We start from the raw sequence: 20,210 nt of genomic DNA, 5'->3' as shown, positions 1-20,210 counted from the left end.
GGAGTTCGCTCACTCATTATGATGTGCACTAACCACCAGGGGGCAGCACAGAATGAAGGAAGGCCCCAGCCGGCAGCCAGAATGCCCCATCAGCCCTGATCACCAGCCAATTCTAGGGATCCTTCCTGTGCACGAATTTCAGGCCTGTAGTTGTATAATAATATTGTAATTGTATAATATGTTCCAATAGCTATTACATATTTCTTTCATTATCCCCAAAATGTCTTTTTTTTAGCTGTTTTTGTTTGTTAGTTTTGACCAGTCCAGGATCCAACCAAGATCACACATTTTGGTTGTATTGATTTAGTTTTTGGATTAATCCCTCAACTTTTTTCCCATATGACATTGAACTTTTGAAGAGTCCCACAAGGTGGTTTTAGGGAATGGCCTACATTCTGGATTTGTCTGGCTGCTTCATGCTCTTGATAACTTTCATCCATCTCCTCAATGTAATATAAAATTAAGTCTAAAGATTAATTAAAGCTAGATTAAACATATTTGACAAAACTACTTCAAAGGTGATGTAAAATTTATATTGTATTATATTTGGTAGTTCCACTGTTTGTGATGCTAAGTTTGTTAGCTCAAATCTCTCCATTGTAATGGTACATGTTTTCTTTAATAAATTATTATGCAATCTTTACGGTAACACTTTGGGATCATATAAACATTCGGTTCCTCATTCTGCTAGGCAGCTTCTGAGATGACCCTGGGGATCCCTGTTCCTGGCACTCATTCATTGTATAATCTCCTCCCCTTGAACATGGACTGTATTTATTGATTCTCTAATAAATAGAATAGATAGAAATGGTATGATTATCACTTCTAAATATCTATACTAATAAAAGGGTAATATGCTAATTAGAACAGTCGTCTTCCGGACGACTATCCGGACATCCTCCCGGACAAAGCCATGGTGATGGGGGTGAGGTAGAGGCAGTTAGGGGCAATCAGGCAAGCAGGCAGAGTGTTAGGGGTGATCAGGCAGACCAGCGGTTAGGGGTGATCAGGTAGGCAGGCAAGTGGTTAGGGGCAATCAAGTAGGCAGATGGCCCCTTGCTGGGAGGGCCCCACCCCCAAGTAAGCAGTTAGGGGCAATCAGGCAGGCAGGCAGAGTGGATGAGGATTAACAGGAAGGAAGGAAGGGAGGGAGGGAGGGAGGGAGGGAGGGAGGGAAGGAAGGAAAGAAAGAAAGAAAGAAAAGTTATACCTTGTTTTATACTATATGACCCAGAAATTCTAGTGGGTATTTATCCAAAGAAAATGAAAGCATTGCCCTGACTGGTTTGGCTCAGTGGATAGAGCGTCAGCCTGCTGACTGAAGGGTCCCAGGTTGGATTCCAGTCAAGGGCATGCTCCTTGGTTGCGGGAACAAATACAATATTTGTATTTGCATGTGGCCTGTGGGCCGTAGTTTGAGGACCCCTGGATTAAATGTATGTGACTCATATGAAAGGCACTGCTGCTTGCTCTTAATAGAGGAAGCATTAGTTCATTACCTAACACCATAAAGTGGTTTAATGACATATACTGACTTGAAGAACAGAAGGAAAAATAACAAAAAAGCAAACAAACACCAAAAAGCAACGTTCAATGCTGTGGATGGCAGAATCCTCCCCCTTTCCCTTTGTTTTCTCCTGCTTTTCCCATAAACCTATTTGCGCTCTGCCTCAAAATCAACACAGAAGACAAAATCAGATGCTGTAATCTGCATTTTATAGTGTCCTTTGAGTACAAAGAGGTGTTTTTCAATCTTTACTTTTTGTTTTTAGTCAATGCAGCTCAAACTTGCTCCCAACATTCCAGAAGCCAGGCCAACATGGCTGTGCAGTCACATCTTTACTAGGTGCTATCAGGCTTCAGGGCTGGAGCAGGGAACACGCCAGGTGTTGTTGGAAACGAATCAGCTCTCTCTACATAGTAGGAGTCTTTTCATTATAAAATGCAAAGTAGCAGCCATTTTCCATTACCCCCACCCCCAGCCCTCCTTGCCCGGGGGTGTAGGAAGGGGCTGGGAGGATATTTACTCTCCGCTCTTTGATTTCTCTTATGTTACTGAGCCCAGTGACAGCTGCTTCTCTGAGCACAATGCCAGCTGGCTCAGGGCTAGCCACACCTGGAAGGCAAGCTGCAGAGCTGACCAGGGGCTTTGACCAAGCCCGAGTGTGCAGGTCACAGCAACCTTGGCAGGCGGGCTGCTCCTGAAGACTCTAGGCTCCGCACCACAGCTCCGCACCCCAGCTCCCTGCTCTCCCCCTTTCACCCACAGGCCCCACCAGCATGGTGTGCCCCAAGGCTTGGTGTGCAGATGCCAGGATTGCAGGTTCAAGACACTCCACCTCCTCCTGGCACTCTGAGCCATAAGCACCGGCAGGGACCTTTCCACTTGGTCTTGGTCTTTGGTCACTGCTGAGGTTTTCTGGACTCTCTAGGCCAGGGACAGCCAACACCGTGCCTGCAGCCTGCCTGGGGTACCCCCAGCCCTGGGAAAACATGGCGGCATGGCTGGCCTTGGTGAGGGGCAGTGGGGGGTTGGGGGGGTAGGCTAGCCACCCCCACCCTCAATTGGGGTGGGCAAGGCTAATCAGGGGTGGGGCTGGGGGAGGGGCTGGGCAGGTCAGCCATCTTGTGACAGCATTACAGCATGAGGGTAGATTTGCATATTACCTCTTTATTATATAGGATTGTGTTTTGAAACTAAAAATGTAAACTTTGTATTATTCTTTTATGTCATTTCATAATAATTATTATTTACCAAAAATTTGTTATCTTGGAATATTACATCTTACAAAAAAAACAGGTGTTTTTTTTATCAATTACATTATAATCAAGTCTATAACCACACTGTTTTAAGTTTTGTCATTTATAGACAGTCATTATTTTACTCTGATACATTTACAAATATGTTACATCTTTGGAAAAATTTATGAAAAGGACTCTTGATTCTAAATTACAGATTTCTAAGCAAGTCATCTCTTTCAAATAGATAAAGATTTATGGAACTCTAAGGAATAACTGGATTCATGGAAATACTAGTGAATAATCAGGACAAACAAAAATTTGTCATATGGGATGAAACCAAGATGGCGGCATAGGTAAACACCGGAGATTGCTGCCTCACACAACCACTTCAAAAATACAACTAAAAGACGGGACATCACCTAGAACCACAGGAAGGCTGGCTGAGGGGAAATTATACAACTAGAAAGAAAGAGAAAAGCATACCGAGACTCAGAGGAGGTGCGGTGCTGAAGTAAAATACAGAGGTGCGGAGGTGCGTGCGGAGCGGGCTGGCGGCTGAGGGTGCAGTTGTCTGTTTCAATCTGGAGGGAGTCTCAGGCTCTGAGCTCCAGTTCTGGGCGAGTCTCTAGGGACCCAGACTCATACGGGAGAAGCAGGACTGTATGGCATCGGTCGGAACTCCAGGGCAGCTTTCTCTCCGAGGTACTGGCAGCAGTTGCTGGGACACTGAGAGGCAGAGCCTCTGGGGACGGGACTGAGAGCAGACATAACTGCTCACTCGGCCCGCCCTGTTGATCCCCCGGGACCCACCCTGCCCAGCCCCGCCCAAGCCTTGCACAGAGGCATTTGCTGGATAGCCTCAGGCAGAGGCTAGATTAGCGCCACCCTAGAGATCCAGGACAGAAGTTCTCCCACTGCAGACACAGCTGATTCTCACAGCCAATTGGCCTGGAGGTCAAATCCCTCCCAGTGTTACCTACAACAATCAAGGCTTAACTACAACAAGACTGTGTACAAAGACCACAAGGGGGTGCACCAAGAGGGTCTACCTCAGGTAATTGGGACACTTAGCACAGAAAGCCACTCTATCGACACAGCAAAGGATAAAAAATGCCGAGACAAAGAAACAGGACACAAATGACAGAAATGGAGGAAAGCACACTGCTGGATATAAAATTCAAAACCACACTTTTGAGGTCTTTCAAGAGTCTTCTAGAGACTGCCGATAAACTTAATGAGATGTACAAGAAATCTAACGAGACCCTCGATGTTGTGATAAAGGACCAACTAGAAATTAAGCATACACTGACTGAAATAAAGAATATTATACAGACTCCCAACAGCAGACCAGAGGATCGCAAGATTCAAGTGAAGATTTGAAATACGAAGAAGCAAAAAACACCCAACAGGAAAAGCAAAATGAAAAAGAATCCGAAAATACGAAGATAGTGTAAGGAGCCTCTGGGATAGCTCCAAGCGTACCAACATCCGAATTATAAGGGTGCCAGAAGATGAGAGAGAGCAAGATATTGAAAACCTATTTGAAGAAATAATGACAGAAAACTTCCTGGTGAAAGAAATAGACTTACAAGTCCAGGAAGCACAGAGAACCTGGTGAAAGAAAACCTATTTGAAGAAATAATGACAGAAAACTTCCTGGTGAAAGAAATAGACTTACAAGTCCAGGAAGCACAGAGAACCCCAAACAAAAGGAATCCAAAGAGGACCACACCAAGACACATCATAATTAAAACGCCAAGAGCAAAAGACAAAGAGAGAATCTTAAAAGCAGCAAGAGAAAGAAACTCAGTTACCTACAAGGGCGTACCCATACGACTGTCAGCTGATTTCTCAACAGAAACCTTGCAGGCCAGAAGGGAATGGCAAGAAATATTCAAAGTGCTGAATGCCAAGAACCTACAACCAAGATTACTTTACCCAGCAAAGCTATTATCAGAATTGAAGGTCAGATAAAGAGCTTCACAGATAAGGAAAAGCTAAAGGAGTTCATTACCACCAAACCAGGATTATATGAAATGCTGAAAGGTATCCTTTAAGAAGAGGAAGAAGAAGAAAAAGGTAAAGATACAAATTATGAACAACAAATACATATCTATCAACAAGTGAATCTGAAAATCAAGTGAATAATCTGATGAACAGAATGAACTGGTGAATATAATAGAATCAGGGGCATAGAAAGGGAGTGGACTGACTATTCTTGGTGGGGAAAGGAGGGTGGGGGATTCGGGAAGAGACTGGACAAAAATCGTGCACCTATGGATGAGGACAGTGGGTGGGGCGTGAGGGAGGAGGGTGGGGTGGGAACTGGGTGGAGGGGAGTTATGGGGGGGAAAAAAGAGGAACAAATGTAATAATCTGAACAATAAAGATTTAATAAAATAAAATAAAAATTTGTCATATGGGACTGAATCAATTGAGAATACTTATTATTCTAATGACTTTGCTCAAAATATTGCTGATTTTTTAAAATCACTGGTTTGATTCCCAGTTAGAGCACAAGCCCAAGTTTTGGGCTCAGACCCTAAGGGCCATGCAGGAGGCAGCTGATCAATGTTTTTCTCATTGATGTTTCTATCTTTCTCTCCCTCTCTTTCCTCTCTCTCTAAAATCAATAAAAACATATTTTTAAAAATCTTTTTGTTTTCCAGATATAAGAAAACTTGTTCCCCCCTAGAATAATTTGGTACATTATATCCTCATAAACAATATTGAAGCATTTATATTTTTCTCTCTACCTAATCCCTCCATAATTTGGTAACTCTTTAATGAGTAACTATTATTTTCATGACAATATATTCATTTATATAAATACAATAAGAATCTGTTTTCTTTATAATAGGACACATAAAACCAGGTTCCAATTGTGGTTTTATTAACCAAGTCTCTGACTAGAATGTCATAATCAAAAGAGACATGCCTGGACTCTGGATGTCACTCAAAAAAACATTAAAAAATAAAAATGGACTTTAAAGCCAATAAAAGCCCTTTAGGCAAATAGCCTGATAACTTTTATTCACATGGTTCATGGCAGTCTTTCCAAGTAAGGTACGAAGATTGCTTTCCTTAAAAATGGCGCACACACACAAAAGAACCTTAAGACATTTGGGGACCTCAAGAACTTGAAAAATCCACCCAAACTTAAAGGTATTGCAGGCAAAGCCAGATGGCAACTGTGTGGCTTGGCTTCCATGCCCTGAGGGGCTGATTGAAGCTTGATTTAAAGATTCTATTAAGTGAAATCACAGCAAAGCAGATTTAAAAGAGCCTATATAGTCAATTACTATTCATGTTATATTTATGCAAATAATTAGGTAAAATTAAAACTGGAGTTAATACAGTCTCTTTAATGAAAATGACAATAATTTCAGAAGAAAATGTGTTTCAATAAAAATCACAATGCCTGATTATGTTTATTGGACTCTAGTGCAGTTAATTGTGTTCAAAGTTCAAAATGTTGTTTTTTATCTGTAAGCTGAATTAATTTCTGAATTCTCCGAGTTGTCTTCAACCCTCCAACCTAATGTTTTATTTTTCTCCCGTTCTTTGACTTGAAATTATTAAGAACTACTAATGCAATGCCAACCATATGGAATTTATCTGAACATCTGATGTCATCACCAGAAATATTTAAACCACAAATTTAAAAAATCTGTTAAATTGTCACTGCTTACTTTTGTTCCAGCAAAAGAAACTCTAAGCCTCCTTGACTGACAATTTTACAGACTCAGAAACCAGTTTATACTTTGCTGTAATTCTTAACCTTTGTTTTTTTCTTCTATTTTCATAGACGTACGCCTTATTAAATACCTTATTGCTTGTTAACACAATAGGTCTCACTTTGAAAGCCCATCTGCATTACTGCCTCCTGAAATAAGACTCAACAATTTAACTAAACTGACTTATGTTCAGGACTAAATAATTGAGTCAGTAATATATGGAACCATCTCTAGAATGATACAATTCCCTACTGAGATGATAATGCTTTGGGGATTCCAGACTATCTTACTTTGGAAAATCTAACAGCCTCTCTATTCCAGTCTCTGATTTCATCCCCTTAGATCAGGCAGAAAGAGACTTCCATGCCTTATAAGGGGCAAGGGACCACAGACCTTGTCAGCAGGATACAGTTACTGAAGACAGATCTTCCTCCCTCATCATCTCCTAAAAGTTTTAATGGATAGAAGTCTCTGAAGGGGGGATGAGACAGGCCAGTAAGCCAGAAAAAGCAGAATCGTGAAACTGAGACAAGTAGTTAAACAGTTGTTTATAGCCTTCTAGAAAAATCTAGATGCTAAGCAGTTCGCAGTCATCTAGTAAATCCTATCTTCCCTAAACCAAGGACACTTAAGAATGAACGCACTTCTCCCGAACCCAGAGGGTAAATAGCTTGCCACCCTACTCAAGGAGACAGATAGCAGAAATCCATTTAGTGCCATTTGCCAACCACACCCAAGGACAAATGAAGTTAAGAGAATGAATCTCATTTTGGTACATCAGCATTAAGCTGATGAATATTCTATTAATCCTAAGACCCTGGCTGGTATTTAGTGTAGGTGAGAAAGCAATCAGTGTTACTAATAACTTAATTCTGGAGTATCTAATGGAACCCAAAGACCCACTTAGTTTAATGTCTCTTTCCTGGGGGATTTCCAGTAGACCTACTTCAGCTAATAGGAAAAGAGAGAAAAACAATTTGAGAATTATTCTCCTGCTCCACCTATTTGTGTAATGCTAAAGATTTAATTCATTAGGTAATGGTAACACATCGAAAACTAGCAGCAGGAGCAGAATGGTTTTTAAATGAAAATTCCCTAATTTAGAAAAAGCCTCTAAGTATTTGATTTTGGAAATTCAACTAACAGATAATTCTCACGTGCCTATGTGTGCGCGTGTGTGCGCGCGCACACACGTACTTTTGTATAGCATCAGCTCTACTATATAAATTTAATTAAAAGCAAAAAAAGAAATGTCAGGTCATGTATGAATATTCTGAGCTATGAGGATCTTGTGCTTTTGTACAATACAAGGTCTGTTTGTTAAAATATTTTAATTTAAAACTCTCGTTAAAAACTTGTTTAGCCCTGACCGGTTTGGCTGAGTGGCTAGAAGCAGGGGTGGGCAAACTTTTTGACTGGAGGGCCACAATGGGTTCTTAAACTGGACCGGAGGGCCGGAACAAAAGCATGGATGCATGGATGGAGTGTTTGTGTGAACTAATAGAAATTCAAAGTAAACATCATTACATAAAAGGGTACGGTCTTTTTTTTTTTTTTTTTTTTAGTTTTATTCATTTCAAACGGGCCGGATCCGGCCTGCGGGCCGTAGTTTACCCACAGCTGGTAGAGCATCGGCCTGCAGACTGAAGGGTCCCAGGTTGGATTCCAGTCAAGGGCATGTACCTTGGTTGCGGGCACATCCCCAGTAGGGGGTGTGCAGGAGCTGCTGATCGATGTTTCTGTCTCATCGATGTTTCGATGTTTCTAACCCTCTATCCCTCTCCCTCTCTGTAAAAGATCAATAAAATATATTTTTAAGAAAACTTGTTTAAACTCATTAAAACTTTTGTTTTTAATAAAAATAAAAAAAAAATAGTTCCAGAATGTTCAACTGAATGTTAGAAAGGAAAAGGAATAGTATTTGAGAACTTGAAAACACTCAAATTAAGAGGCTATGTAAATAACCGTGCATAACCCATGGACACTGACAATAGGGTGGTAAAGGCCTGGGGTGTGGGAGGGGCGGGCTAGAAGAGGTCAATGGGGAGAAAAAAGGGGACATATGTAATACTTTCAATAAATATTTTTTTAAAAAGAATGATATTTTTAAAATCTACGAAAATGTTATACTTAATAAAGGAAGCATTTTAGTTCAGAAAAATAGAAATTATATTGATAAATGAAAAAAAGAGGCTATGAAAATAATCTTGCTTCATAAGAGATTAAGTGTTGATTTGGTGAGATATTAGCTCATCTATTTATATTCCTGATTTGCATATTTGAGGTCATCTATAAGTGCTGTTTTCCAGAACTGCATTTTTGTCTAAGACATCTTAATGAGCCTATGCATAGCGTTTCTTATAGAAACTATTGTAATACCCATCACAACCTTTCAAAAGAAGCAACATGAAAAGCCGGACTTCCTTTACAAAATTGTTCATGGTTTCAAATTAGGGGGATGTCTCAGTTTTCAAAAGTTCTAAAAGGAAAGCTAACAATTTCTGTTCTAATCAAACATTTATTGACGCTTCCTATATATCCTATGCAATTTGACTCATTCCATCCAAATACAATCCTATGAATATTATCCCTATTTTACAAAGAGGGAAAAATTCTCTGAAAGAAATGCATATTAAAATGGGGGCTTGTATTCTTGGTTTCAAAGCCAAAGCTAAACCATCAAATTCGGAAGAATTACCGCTTTTCTAATTCCGTTAGCCAGTCTGACCCGAGAAACCTCGCGTTATTCCTCAAACTACTACTCCCAACATGCAACGCGACTACCGCTCACCCGTACGCCCGTGGGTTCGGAGGGCCCGGCGTGCCTCGAGGTGCGAAAGGCCACCTGGGAGTCGCAGTTCAGAGACTCTGCCGGTCCTGCCAGCGCGGCGGTGGCGGCTCTTGGTGTCAACGGCTGGTGCCGTGACGGCGAGCGGAGGTGGAGGGAGGCGTGGAATCCGCTGGAATCCGGTGAGTCAGGCGCTCCCTACGCGATAAAGGGAGGCAGCACCGCGGCGCAGGGCGGAGGCAAAGAGGCGCGGCCCCCGCAGCTCCGAGTACTCGGGGACGCCGTTGTTGCGCCCGCGATAGCCGGGTGGGGAGAAGCCGGAGCCCGGCCGCTCTCGCCCTCAGCGCCCGCCGCCATCTCCACCATGCAGTCCCGGGAAGACGCCCCGCGCTCCCGCCGCCTCGCCAGTCCCCGCGGTGGGAGGCGGCCCAAGAGGATTTCCAAACCGTCCGTGTCGGCCTTCTTCACGGGCCCGGAGGAGCTGAAGGACGCGGCCCACTCTGCAGCCCTGCTGGCTCAGCTCAAGTCCTTCTATGACTCTCGGCTGCTGTGTGATGTGACCATCGAGGTGGTGACGCCTGGCAGTGGGCCTGGCACGGGCCGCCTTTTCTCCTGCAACCGGAACGTGCTGGCTGCCGCCTGCCCCTACTTCAAGAGCATGTTCACCGGCGGCATGTACGAGAGCCAGCAGGCGAACGTGACCATGCATGACGTGGATGCCGAGTCCTTTGAGGTGCTGGTCGAATACTGCTACACCGGTCGCGTGTCGCTGAGTGAGGCCAACGTGCAGCGCCTTTACGCGGCCTCTGACATGTTGCAGCTCGAGTACGTGCGGGAAGCCTGTGCCTCCTTCCTAGCCCGCCGCCTGGACCTGGCTAACTGCACCGCCATCCTCAAGTTCGCTGATGCCTTCGACCATCACAAGCTGCGCTCGCAGGCCCAGTCCTTCATAGCCCACAACTTCAAGCAGCTCAGTCGCATGGGCTCAGTTCAGGAGGAGACTCTGGCAGATCTGACCCTGGCCCAGCTGCTGGCTGTCCTGCGCCTGGATAGTCTAGACATCGAGAGTGAGCGGACAGTGTGTCACGTTGCCATGCAGTGGTTGGAGGCGGCTCCCAAGGAGCGGGGTCCCAGCGCTGCGGAAGTCTTCAAGTGTGTCCGCTGGACACACTTCGCTGATGAAGATCAGGATTACCTGAAAGGGCTGCTAACCAACACCACTGTGAAGAAGTACTGTCTGGACCTTATTGAAGGGGCTCTGCAGATGCGATATGGCGACATGATGTACAAGTCTGTGGTGCCAAAGCCAGACGGCGGCAGCAGCTCTATTGCATCCACAGCAGAAAATCCACCCCAGAGGCTGGGTATGTGTGCCAAGGAGATGGTGATCTTTTTTGGACATCCCCGAGATCCTTTTCTCTGCTATGACCCATACTCGGGGGACATTTACACAATGCCTTCACCTTTGGCCAGCTTGGCTCACACTAAAACTATCACCTCCTCAGCTGTCTGTGTCTCTCCAGACCATGACATCTATCTAGCTGCCCAGCCCAGGAAACACCTCTGGGTGTATAAACCTGCCCAGAATAGTTGGCAACAACTTGCAGATCGCTTGCTCTGTCGTGAGGGCATGGATGTGGCCTACCTCAATGGCTACATTTACATCTTGGGTGGGCGAGACCCTGTTACTGGGATTAAATTGAAGGAAGTGGAATGCTACAGTGTTCAGAGGAACCAGTGGGCACTGGTGGCTCCTGTACCCCACTCCTTCTATTCCTTCGAACTAATAGTGGTTCAGAACTACCTTTATGCTGTGAACAGTAAGCGCATGCTCTGCTATGATCCTAGCCACAATATGTGGTTGAACTGTGCTTCTCTTAAACGTAGTGACTTTCAGGAAGCCTGTGTCTTCAATGATGAGATCTATTGTATCTGTGACATCCCAGTCATGAAGGTCTATAATCCAGCTAGGGGAGAATGGCGGAGGATTAGTAATATTCCTTTGTTCTCAGAGATCCACAACTATCAGATTGTCAGTCATGGCCAGAAGTTGCTCCTCATCACTTCTACCACCCCACAATGGAAAAAAAACCGGGTGACTGTGTATGAATATGATGCCAGGGAAGACCAGTGGATTAATATAGGTACCATGTTAGGTCTTCTGCAGTTTGACTCTGGATTTATTTGCCTCTGTGCTCGCGTTTATCCTTCTTGCCTTGAACCTGGTCAGAGTTTCATTACTGAGGAAGATGATGCACGGAGTGAATCTAGTAATGATTGGGACTTGGATGGATTCAGTGAGCTGGACTCTGAGTCAGGAAGTTCAAGTTCTTTTTCTGATGATGAAGTCTGGGTACAGGTTGAATCTCAGCGAAGTGCACAGGATCATCAGGGTTCTTTGTAAATATTTTGAGACACTAAGATGTTTCTACTGCTATGTAATCTATCTTTAAAAAATACACTTTCCTTTTCCTGAAAAACAAAATTGACTAGGACCGCAGATTTGGTTTAGAAAGGCTAATGTTTGAATTACTTACGTTACAAAATTTAAACAGTCCATGAAATCAACCTATATAATAATTTGCTATGTTAAAAGTCGAGATTAAAATATGCAGAAAATGAGCTATATAATTCATTAGAATGCTTGGTGTTTTTTTTCATTGTTCAACTATTCATTGCACCAGTGGATTGTTTTAATTAGTTGCACTGTTTATATTTTGGTTATCTAATAAAGTCTTCTGTTAACTTTTTAATTCTATTTAGTGCCTGCCACAAGAAGTTTAACTTTTTAATTTTTAGAATAGAAAATTGGACTAGCAACTTCATAGGCTTTTGAAAGTTTATATTTTTCCTTCAGAATAATGAAAGTAATAGATTTAACAAATTTTAAAGTAGTCTTTAGTATTCTAAGTTAATATAGTTTGTTAAATTTGTGTTGGTTTTCTTCCCTTTTGCAAAGGAAAAAAATGAACATAGAAAGCTTACTGAATAGTGCTTTCATTTTGATCATAGTGCAGAATGGAAGAACTCACTGAAAGTAAAAAAAATAAATCATGATTTCATTGTTTTAAGAGAAATTTAGCTTCTAATTTTGAAATGTAAAATGTATTTTTGCTAAATGTGACCATTTTTTATTTTAAAAAACATCATTCTTGTAGTGTCACCAATTATTTAAACACCCTTTTAAACAAAAAATTAAAAAAATAGGTGATTTATAAATTCATATTTTTCATATATAACCTGATACATGTTCATTGAATCAGAGAAACAATCCTTTTCACTGGACAAATCATTGGGTAATGTACTTTTTATCCATTGGTCATGCCTTGTCTTAAAAAGTTTATATGCTCTCCTAAAATATTTTGGCTGTATAGTTTTGGTGTTTGTCTTAGAGGATTCTTCAGCAGGAAATGGTTTATTATTTACTGTTTTGTGAAGTAATACTGGTTTTAAAAATATGTATAAGCTAAAAACAGTATTTTATTGAGATCAGTAATTACTGTGTCCAATTATAAAATCAAGGGCCAGCAGAGAACTTTAAAACTTTAAGCTGTATATAGAACTGTTTTGTGTAGTGTTGAAATATTCTGTCAGTTTTGTAAGTTACTATAAATGATTATCAGCTTGAAGGTATTTTTATATTAAAAGTTAACAGTTAAAGAATATAAGTGGATGATGGCATTTGGGGCCAATAGTGAAAGTATATTTCCTCGAAAATATTTCCCTAAGCAATGATATATATGGTTATTTTATTAGGGTATTTATGTCTGTTCTGTATTTTTCAGTGAACCAACACTCCAGTCTTGGATTTTTGTTTTTCATATTTATTTATTTATTTATTTTTGTATCACCATGATGTGTAAGGGAAAATCCAGAAATAGAAACTAAATTGCACAAAATTGACATTGCTAATACAAGAAAATATAAGTGCTTACCTTTTAAGAGCATCTGTACATACATATGATTTTCATAATACATGGTAAATGGTGTACATATACAGATGCCTATGGTCTGTCAATTTTTTTATACCCACTAAGAATTATCTTGAATTTTTGTTCAATAACATACTAATTCCCTTTCTTTGTTAATTCTCTAGTGACCAAATGCTAACATTTCTTATACCCTGACAGAGTACTGAGGAGTGTGCTCTGGGATGGGGAATTGAATTTTGAATGAAAAAAAGAGAAGGAGAGAAAAACGATAAAAACAAAATAACATACTTAGTCTTTTTTTTTCTTCTTCTTAGTCGTTTTGATTGGCCATTTGATGAGTCCACAAAACATTCCTGCTTAACATTATTTCAAGTAAAATAAAGCAACATGATTTAGTGGCCTAAGGCTAACTTGTTCCAATGATAACGGATGTGTGTAAGCACTGCTTTGAAGCAGAAAGTGATTTCACTATAGTGTTATTTTTTTGGCCAACTTTTTTGGCTTAACTTTGTCTTGTAAACTTGAAATAGGACAGTGCTTATCCCAACCATATAATCCATCTACAGAATTAAGGTCTGCAATCGATAAGACACATTCTCTTAAGTTGTCATTCTCAACCTTTAAGTTAGGTATAAGCTAATTAGTAGTAATGTATTGGTTTACAAAGAGGTTTCCTTGGGAAGGATTTTGGTTTTGTGATGTTTGTTAATTAGAGAATAGATGTTAATCATTATTTTAAAGATAAGTGATTTGTACATGATTAGTTGCAAATAAAACTGGCACTAGAATCCAGGCTATCTGATCTCTTAATTTAGAGTTCCTGCTAAATGTGTGAAACTCTTACTTATGCATTGTGTGACACAACTAGCAGTGTTGAAATCCCTTCCTGACAGAAAAGCGCCTTTACCTCAGTTTTATAATTAATTGGCACATTTTTAAACAAATGCTCAATGTCATTTTCAGGACTACTATTTCTAACATTTAGAATGATCTTAATTTTTTTTATATCTGTGTGCCTCTAGTCTGAAAACCTTAGAGAATCCTAATTATTTCAATACTTTAAAAATTCAAACAATAAGTGGCTTTGGTGTTTTCAAAAGGGTAAAAAGACTTATTTTAGCAAATAACTTGGGGTTTTTTTTTTGCAAATAATGTGTTTAATTTGAGTTTAGGATTAAATTTAAGTTGTAGTTTACTACTGACTGCTCATTAAACTAGGGACCAGTGTTTGCCTGAAATTATTTAATTATAATTTTAATTTATAACTTATTCATTGTGTTTTATGTTTTTTTCCTCATTTCAGTACAAATTTGTTTTAATATTAATAAATTGGAAGTGTAAAAAGTTTGCAGCAATATGTCGGTCCCCTGAACTTTAAAAGAAAGTTTACTTGTCTTTGTTCTTTTTAAAAATATATATTTTTATTGATTTAGAGAGAGAGAAACATTGATGTTAGAGAGAAGCATCAATTGGTTGCCTCCTGCATGTATCCCAACCAGAGATTGAACCAACCCGCAACCCGGGCATGTGTCCTGACCAGGAATTGAACTGATGATGCTTTGGTGTATGGAATGATGCTCAACCAACTGAGTCACACTGGCCAGGGCTAAAGCTTACTTGCCTTTGTAGTCCTGAAGTGTGATATGGAGATCTCTATAATCTGCTTTAGATATGAACTCTTGGAAGCATTTTATGTTGCATGCTTCTTAGCTGTTTTACTTTGCCTCTGTCCTCATCAGATATCTCCTGTAGCTTTTTTATTTTTTTACTTTAATAACCTATTTTATTTAACCCAATCTATCAAAAATATTATCATTTTAACAAGTCATCAATCACAACTTATATTCTCACTTCCAAAGCAATTTTAGCTGCTTGTAACCATATCTTCTTTTAAAATTTTATGCACCGTACAAAAGTATTAAATAAGTGCCACATCAGTACAGAAAACACATAGCCTATAGTTCATCCTTAAAAATCAGAACAGCCAAGTGAAAAATCAATACAGATTCTTATTTTTACTTAAACAAAAACCAAGGTACACTTTGGAAATTAAATTACTATGTTTTTTCTTTCTACAGATGTGACATCCATGTTTTCTGATCAGTAATATTCTATCAAACATTGTGCTAAGCCAGCAATTTTCAACCTTTTTTACCTCATGGCATACATAAAGTAATTACTGAGATTCTGCAGCACACCAAAAATATATATTTTTTGCCGATCTAACAAAAAATAGGTATAATTTTTTTATTCACACTGGGTGGCTATTGTGTGGCTGTTGTCATTTTTTTTATTTGATAGTCTAAGGCAGTGGTTCGCAACCTGTGGGTCGTGACCCCTTTGGGGGTCGAATGACCCTTTCACAGGGGTTGCCTAAGACCATCGGAAAACACATGTTGTATAATTACATGTTGTTTTTGTGATTAATCACTATGCTTTAATTATGTTCAATTTGTAACAATGAAAATACATCCTGCATATCAGATATTTACATTACGATTCATAACAGTAGCAAAATTAGTTATGAAGTAGCAACGAAAATAATTTTATGGTTGGGGGTCACTACAACATGAGGAACTGTATTAAAGGGTTGTGGCATTAGGAAGGTTGAGAACTACTGATCTAAGGGAAAAGAGGTCAGTGCCCCTGACTAGTCAGGTATTGCATGTTTTAAAAATTCTTTTGGCATACAAGTGTGCCACGGCACACTGGTTGAAAATCGGTGTGCTAAGCCAGTGTACTAAATCAAAGCAGACAGATGAGCAGTGTTAACATAAAAACCATTGAAACCTATAAAGAATTTTGTGAGTTTATTTGAAGCAAACTGTCGACATATGCCAGAAAGCAGAACCTCTAAGAATTGAGATAATGCTCCGGAGATTGGCGGGTTACATTTGTATTTATACATTGCAATCAAAGGAAAGGAAAGAAGGTGGGTTACATGAAATCCATTGGTGATAGACTAGAGAGGCGGGAGAAAGCAAAGCGGAGGGGGGTGGGAGGGAACCCTGGGATTGGATAAAAAGTAAAATGATGGACACATACTTAGGTGGGTGCAGGAACAATTAACATGATAATGAAGTAATCTGTGGTATCTGTCCTGGCGCCCAGCACATTAGATTGTGCCCCAAGGCGTCTGGAAAAAGGGAAATTACCTAGACATTTCAAAGGGTATATTATTATAGATGCAAAAAGACAGCTCAGTTAAGGTAAATGTTGACCTTGTCATTGAAGATACCAGCCTAAGAGGTGACTACCCACCATAACTGCTTTTAGTTAAAGTTTAATTTCAGACTATCCTTTGTGGTTACTTTAGGTCTCTGAGTCTGCAAGATAGCCATGTAGACCTTTCCTGAGCTTGTCAGCTTAGCATGTGGCCCCTTTTGTCCACAGCAGCAAAGTTGTTTGCTATCTCCTATTCATGCTGAGCTAGACCAGTAGAACACCCTCTTGGTAGGAGAATTTTGACAGGAAGAAGGGTTGCAGGGCTCTACCCCAAGCAAAAACCTAATGAACTGATTTATACAGAAAGAGTTTTAAGCAAACCCGCACAAAACACTTAACAAGCTATAAGTGGGGGTGGGGAACACCTGGCCCTCGGGCCATGTAAGCCCTCAAATCATTCGGTCTGGCTCTGGCAAGCATTAGGGGTGAGTTAATTAAAGGTTCGACCAAATATAGTAGGCTAATTTTTAAGTTGAGAATTTGGTAAGGCCCGAGAATCCTATCTAATAATAGACAAACATGGTAATTAACCGTACCTCCAACATGCTTCCCATTGGCTAATCAGGGCAATATGCAAATTAACTGCCAACCAAGATGGCGGCCTGCGGCCAGGCAACTAAAGTGAACAGGAGGCTTGCTTGCTCCAGTGAAGGAGGAAGCCAAGGTTCCCTGCCTGCCGCTGCCGGCCTCTGAGCTGCAGCTCTAAGAAACAATGTTGCTAATATAGAAGCTAAACAAACCCTAGAAACCCGCTTTCAGCAGTCGAAGTCTCAGAGCTGGAGCCGAACCTCAGAGCTAAGGCTGGCTCTCAGCTCCAGTGACAGCCATAGAAGGTAAATAAATCCCAGAATAAAAAAAGAAAAAAGAAAAAAAGGAGGGGATGGGAGCTTCAGTCACCCGCCAGCCTGAAAACGGCCCTCAGCCCCTCACCCAGACTGGCCAGGCACCCCAGTGGGGACCCCCACCCTGAAGGGGGTGTGACCAACTGCAAACAGCCATCATACCCTCTTCCAGGCTGGCCAGGCACCCCAGTGGGGACCCCCACCATGAAGCAACAAGATGGCAGTTAATTTGCATACTGAAGGCGGGTGGCAGTGGGCAAGGCTGTCCGCAGTCCAGGACCCAAATCTGTGACCCTGCTGGACGAGGGGCAGTGCTTGAGGCTGTCCGAGTCCTGGGACCCGGATCCGTGACCCTTCCCGGCAGGGGGGCAGCTCGCACAGGGGCAGATCAGCCGGGGTTGGGCAGGGCAGGATGCCTGGCTTCCGCCCAGCCCCAGTCACTCTGGGCAGGTGAGCAGCGCAGAGAGCCTCTGGACAGGGGAGGCAGGCCAGTGGAGGGCGGCCTGTACTCCCCACATGGCAGTGGTGACAGCTGTGAGGTGCCAAGCGGAGCCTGCAGGCTGAGCTGAAGTAGAGCCTGCAGGCCATCAGCGCCCAGGAGTGGCTGCGCAAGATCCGCCTCCTGGCCCAGAAGGTGCAGGATCTCAGGGACAGCCACCATGGCGGGCCAGACTGACGTCCTCCTGGCCGCACCACGGGGGTTTGCAGATCTGCAAAGCCAGAGGCCTCCGGTGTGCACATCCCCCCCTGGTGTGCGAACATCCCCCAGCACACTGTCACCCTCCTGCGCCTGCAACAGTTGCAAACCAAGGCGTGCACAAGTTCCCCCGCCTCTCCACCGCACTTCCATCAACCCAGCATGCCTAACACCCCCACAGGATGTGCACACATCCCCTCTGATGCGCTCACGTTCTTTGGAGAGTGTCTGGGTGTCCTGGGTGCTGAAGGTGGGCACCTGTGAGATGACAGTGAGAGGGCGGAGTGGTGATGCCCTGTTCCCACGGTGGCCAGTGCAGCTACGAGATCACCTCTGGGGGTTTAATGCAGGTGCTGAGGCAGGAGCAGGTGCAGACAGACACACCTGGTGGGCGTGGGCGGCCCTCACTGAGGTGCCTTCGGTCAGCATTTAAGATCAAGAACCCAGAGGCGGAGAGGAATTTCATCCTCTCAGTGAAACAGTGGGATAGTCGGGGCAACTGTAGAGAAGGAATATGCAGTTTGGGTGCCAGCACCCATGAGCGAAGGCTGCCCTGACTGAGCCTCGCTTGCTTGGGGCCTAGCACACTCCTGCCGGGCAGTGGGTGACAGGACGTGCTTTTCCAAATTAATGAGAGAAAACGTTGATTCTCCTGCTGCCCACGAAGGTGGAAAGTGAAGTGGGGAGACGTGGGGAGTGAGCGAGGTTCCCTGTCTAGGGGTTCCAAATCTGCTGTTGGTTTCTTTCACCACTGACTAGAGATATACAGGGTGTCCCACCAAAATGTATACACACTTTGAATACGTACTAATTCCAATGGTTTTAAGCGTAAGAAAGAAACAACAATGGAGCTGTTATCTGTTAAAAGTGTGGGCACAAACAGGCAGTTGGACATTCCCTGAGGGGTCTCAGATTGGAGAGGGTGAAGGCCAGACTGAGGGGCCCCTTCCCTGCTCCCACACCAGTGCACGAATTTTGTGCACCGGGCTACTAGTGATGTTATAAATATCCAATGGCCCTTGGCAGAAAAAAGGTTCCCCATCCCTGCTTTAAGTAAAGGAGAAAAGGATGCCTTTTGTCTACTCCAGCATAAGCACACATTCACTAGTGCCCAGTAAAGTAGGAGTGCCAACATAACATTTTTGCTTTCATAGCACTAACAAAAAACAGCAAATAATACTTTGATCTTTAAGTGGGTAATCATGAAAGTTCCACTATTATATCCACTTAAGTTAGCCTGAGTATTCATCTATACAAATATTTTTTTTTCAAAAATGCTTAAAAGAAAGTTCTAAAAACAGTGGGGCTACATCAGGACCAGCAGAAGACATGGAGATACAGGGACTGCAAAAGTAAGAGTAGGAATTAATTTTCACATGGAGCTTTTCTTGTAATGTACCCCGCCTCAAGAAGCCGAATTAAGGAGTCACATTTATTTCAGATCTGGAACGACGAGGGGGCATTTTGCTCTCCAAATCTCATAGTGGTTAAATGACCGCAACACCAGATTTATATAGGGAAAAATCACAAAGGTATTGATTACATCTCGGGGTTAGGAATGAGGAACCTGGTTTGCATAAAAAGCAGTTTATTACAAAAGTTAGATTGAGCCAATTAGTTATCTACAAAGATTAATTATAGTTTCGGGTCTTGGGACCACTGAGTTGACAGAAACACATTATCTGGAGCCATTGGGTCTTGGGACCACTGAGTCAATAGAAATACATTATCTGGAGCCACTGGGGCAATTTAGAGTAATTGTGCAGTCCTGGTCTCCAGGTACAGAGGAATGTGTTTTCTAAAACCAGTATGACCGCAACCAATGGGGTATTCAAATTACAATCAATAGGGTATTCAATCGAATGGGATGATTTATATAATTCAGAAAATAAAAATAACTCCTATTATTTTAGCAAGCAAATAATGACAGAAGCCAAGTCAGCAGGGTTAAAATATTAAACAGCAATTTCCACCAAGCATGGTTGCCACCATGCTTCACTTTTAGGTAAAGGACATCTTTCACTTGGTGCCTAGAGCCAAGACTGTGACAATAGATGCTCCAGAAATCTCAAGACAGTGTACTGGTTTGAGTAATACCTTAGATAAATACTTCCAAACAGTAAAAACCCCATTGAGGCTGGAGGACTGAAACTTGGATGCATGGAAGAAGCCGTAAATGCTCAAAACGATTCATGCAAAGCCTGCTAGGACAAAGAGGGCTGGTGATGGTGGGTGTTGACATACCAA

At 42.0% G+C, this 20,210-nt stretch overlaps 2 protein-coding genes across 2 annotated transcripts in view; both read left to right on the top strand.

Annotated features, from left to right (window-relative positions):
- MTRF1 (mitochondrial translation release factor 1) overlaps positions 1 to 3,058 on the top strand; it is an 86,106-nt gene extending 83,048 nt beyond the window's left edge. Inside the window, exon 12 of the mRNA XM_036296727.1 lies at positions 2,987 to 3,058. Within this exon, the coding sequence (XP_036152620.1) occupies positions 2,987 to 3,043 (57 nt within the window). The 3' untranslated portion in view covers positions 3,044 to 3,058. The remainder of the gene's footprint in view (positions 1 to 2,986) is intronic.
- Positions 3,059 to 9,290: 6,232 nt separating this feature from the next.
- KBTBD7 (kelch repeat and BTB domain containing 7) lies at positions 9,291 to 13,987 on the top strand. The gene has a single exon (XM_036300263.1). It carries the CDS (start codon positions 9,632 to 9,634, stop codon positions 11,669 to 11,671), a length of 2,040 nt encoding a protein of 679 aa, XP_036156156.1. The 5' UTR covers positions 9,291 to 9,631; the 3' UTR covers positions 11,672 to 13,987.
- The last annotated feature ends 6,223 nt before the right edge of the window (positions 13,988 to 20,210 follow it).

The sequence above is a fragment of the Myotis myotis genome, unplaced genomic scaffold, assembly GCF_014108235.1.
Source record: "Myotis myotis isolate mMyoMyo1 unplaced genomic scaffold, mMyoMyo1.p scaffold_m19_p_3, whole genome shotgun sequence".
Lineage (NCBI taxonomy): Eukaryota > Metazoa > Chordata > Mammalia > Chiroptera > Vespertilionidae > Myotis > Myotis myotis.
The sequence above is the reverse complement of the archived record's forward strand: the minus strand, read 5'-3'. Positions and strand labels throughout refer to the sequence as shown.

What these genes read in the sequence shown, in the direction of transcription:
- KBTBD7 (XM_036300263.1), top strand. Translation starts at nt 9,632, where the DNA reads ATGCAGTCCCGGGAAGACGCCCCGCGCTCCCGCCGCCTCGCCAGTCCC.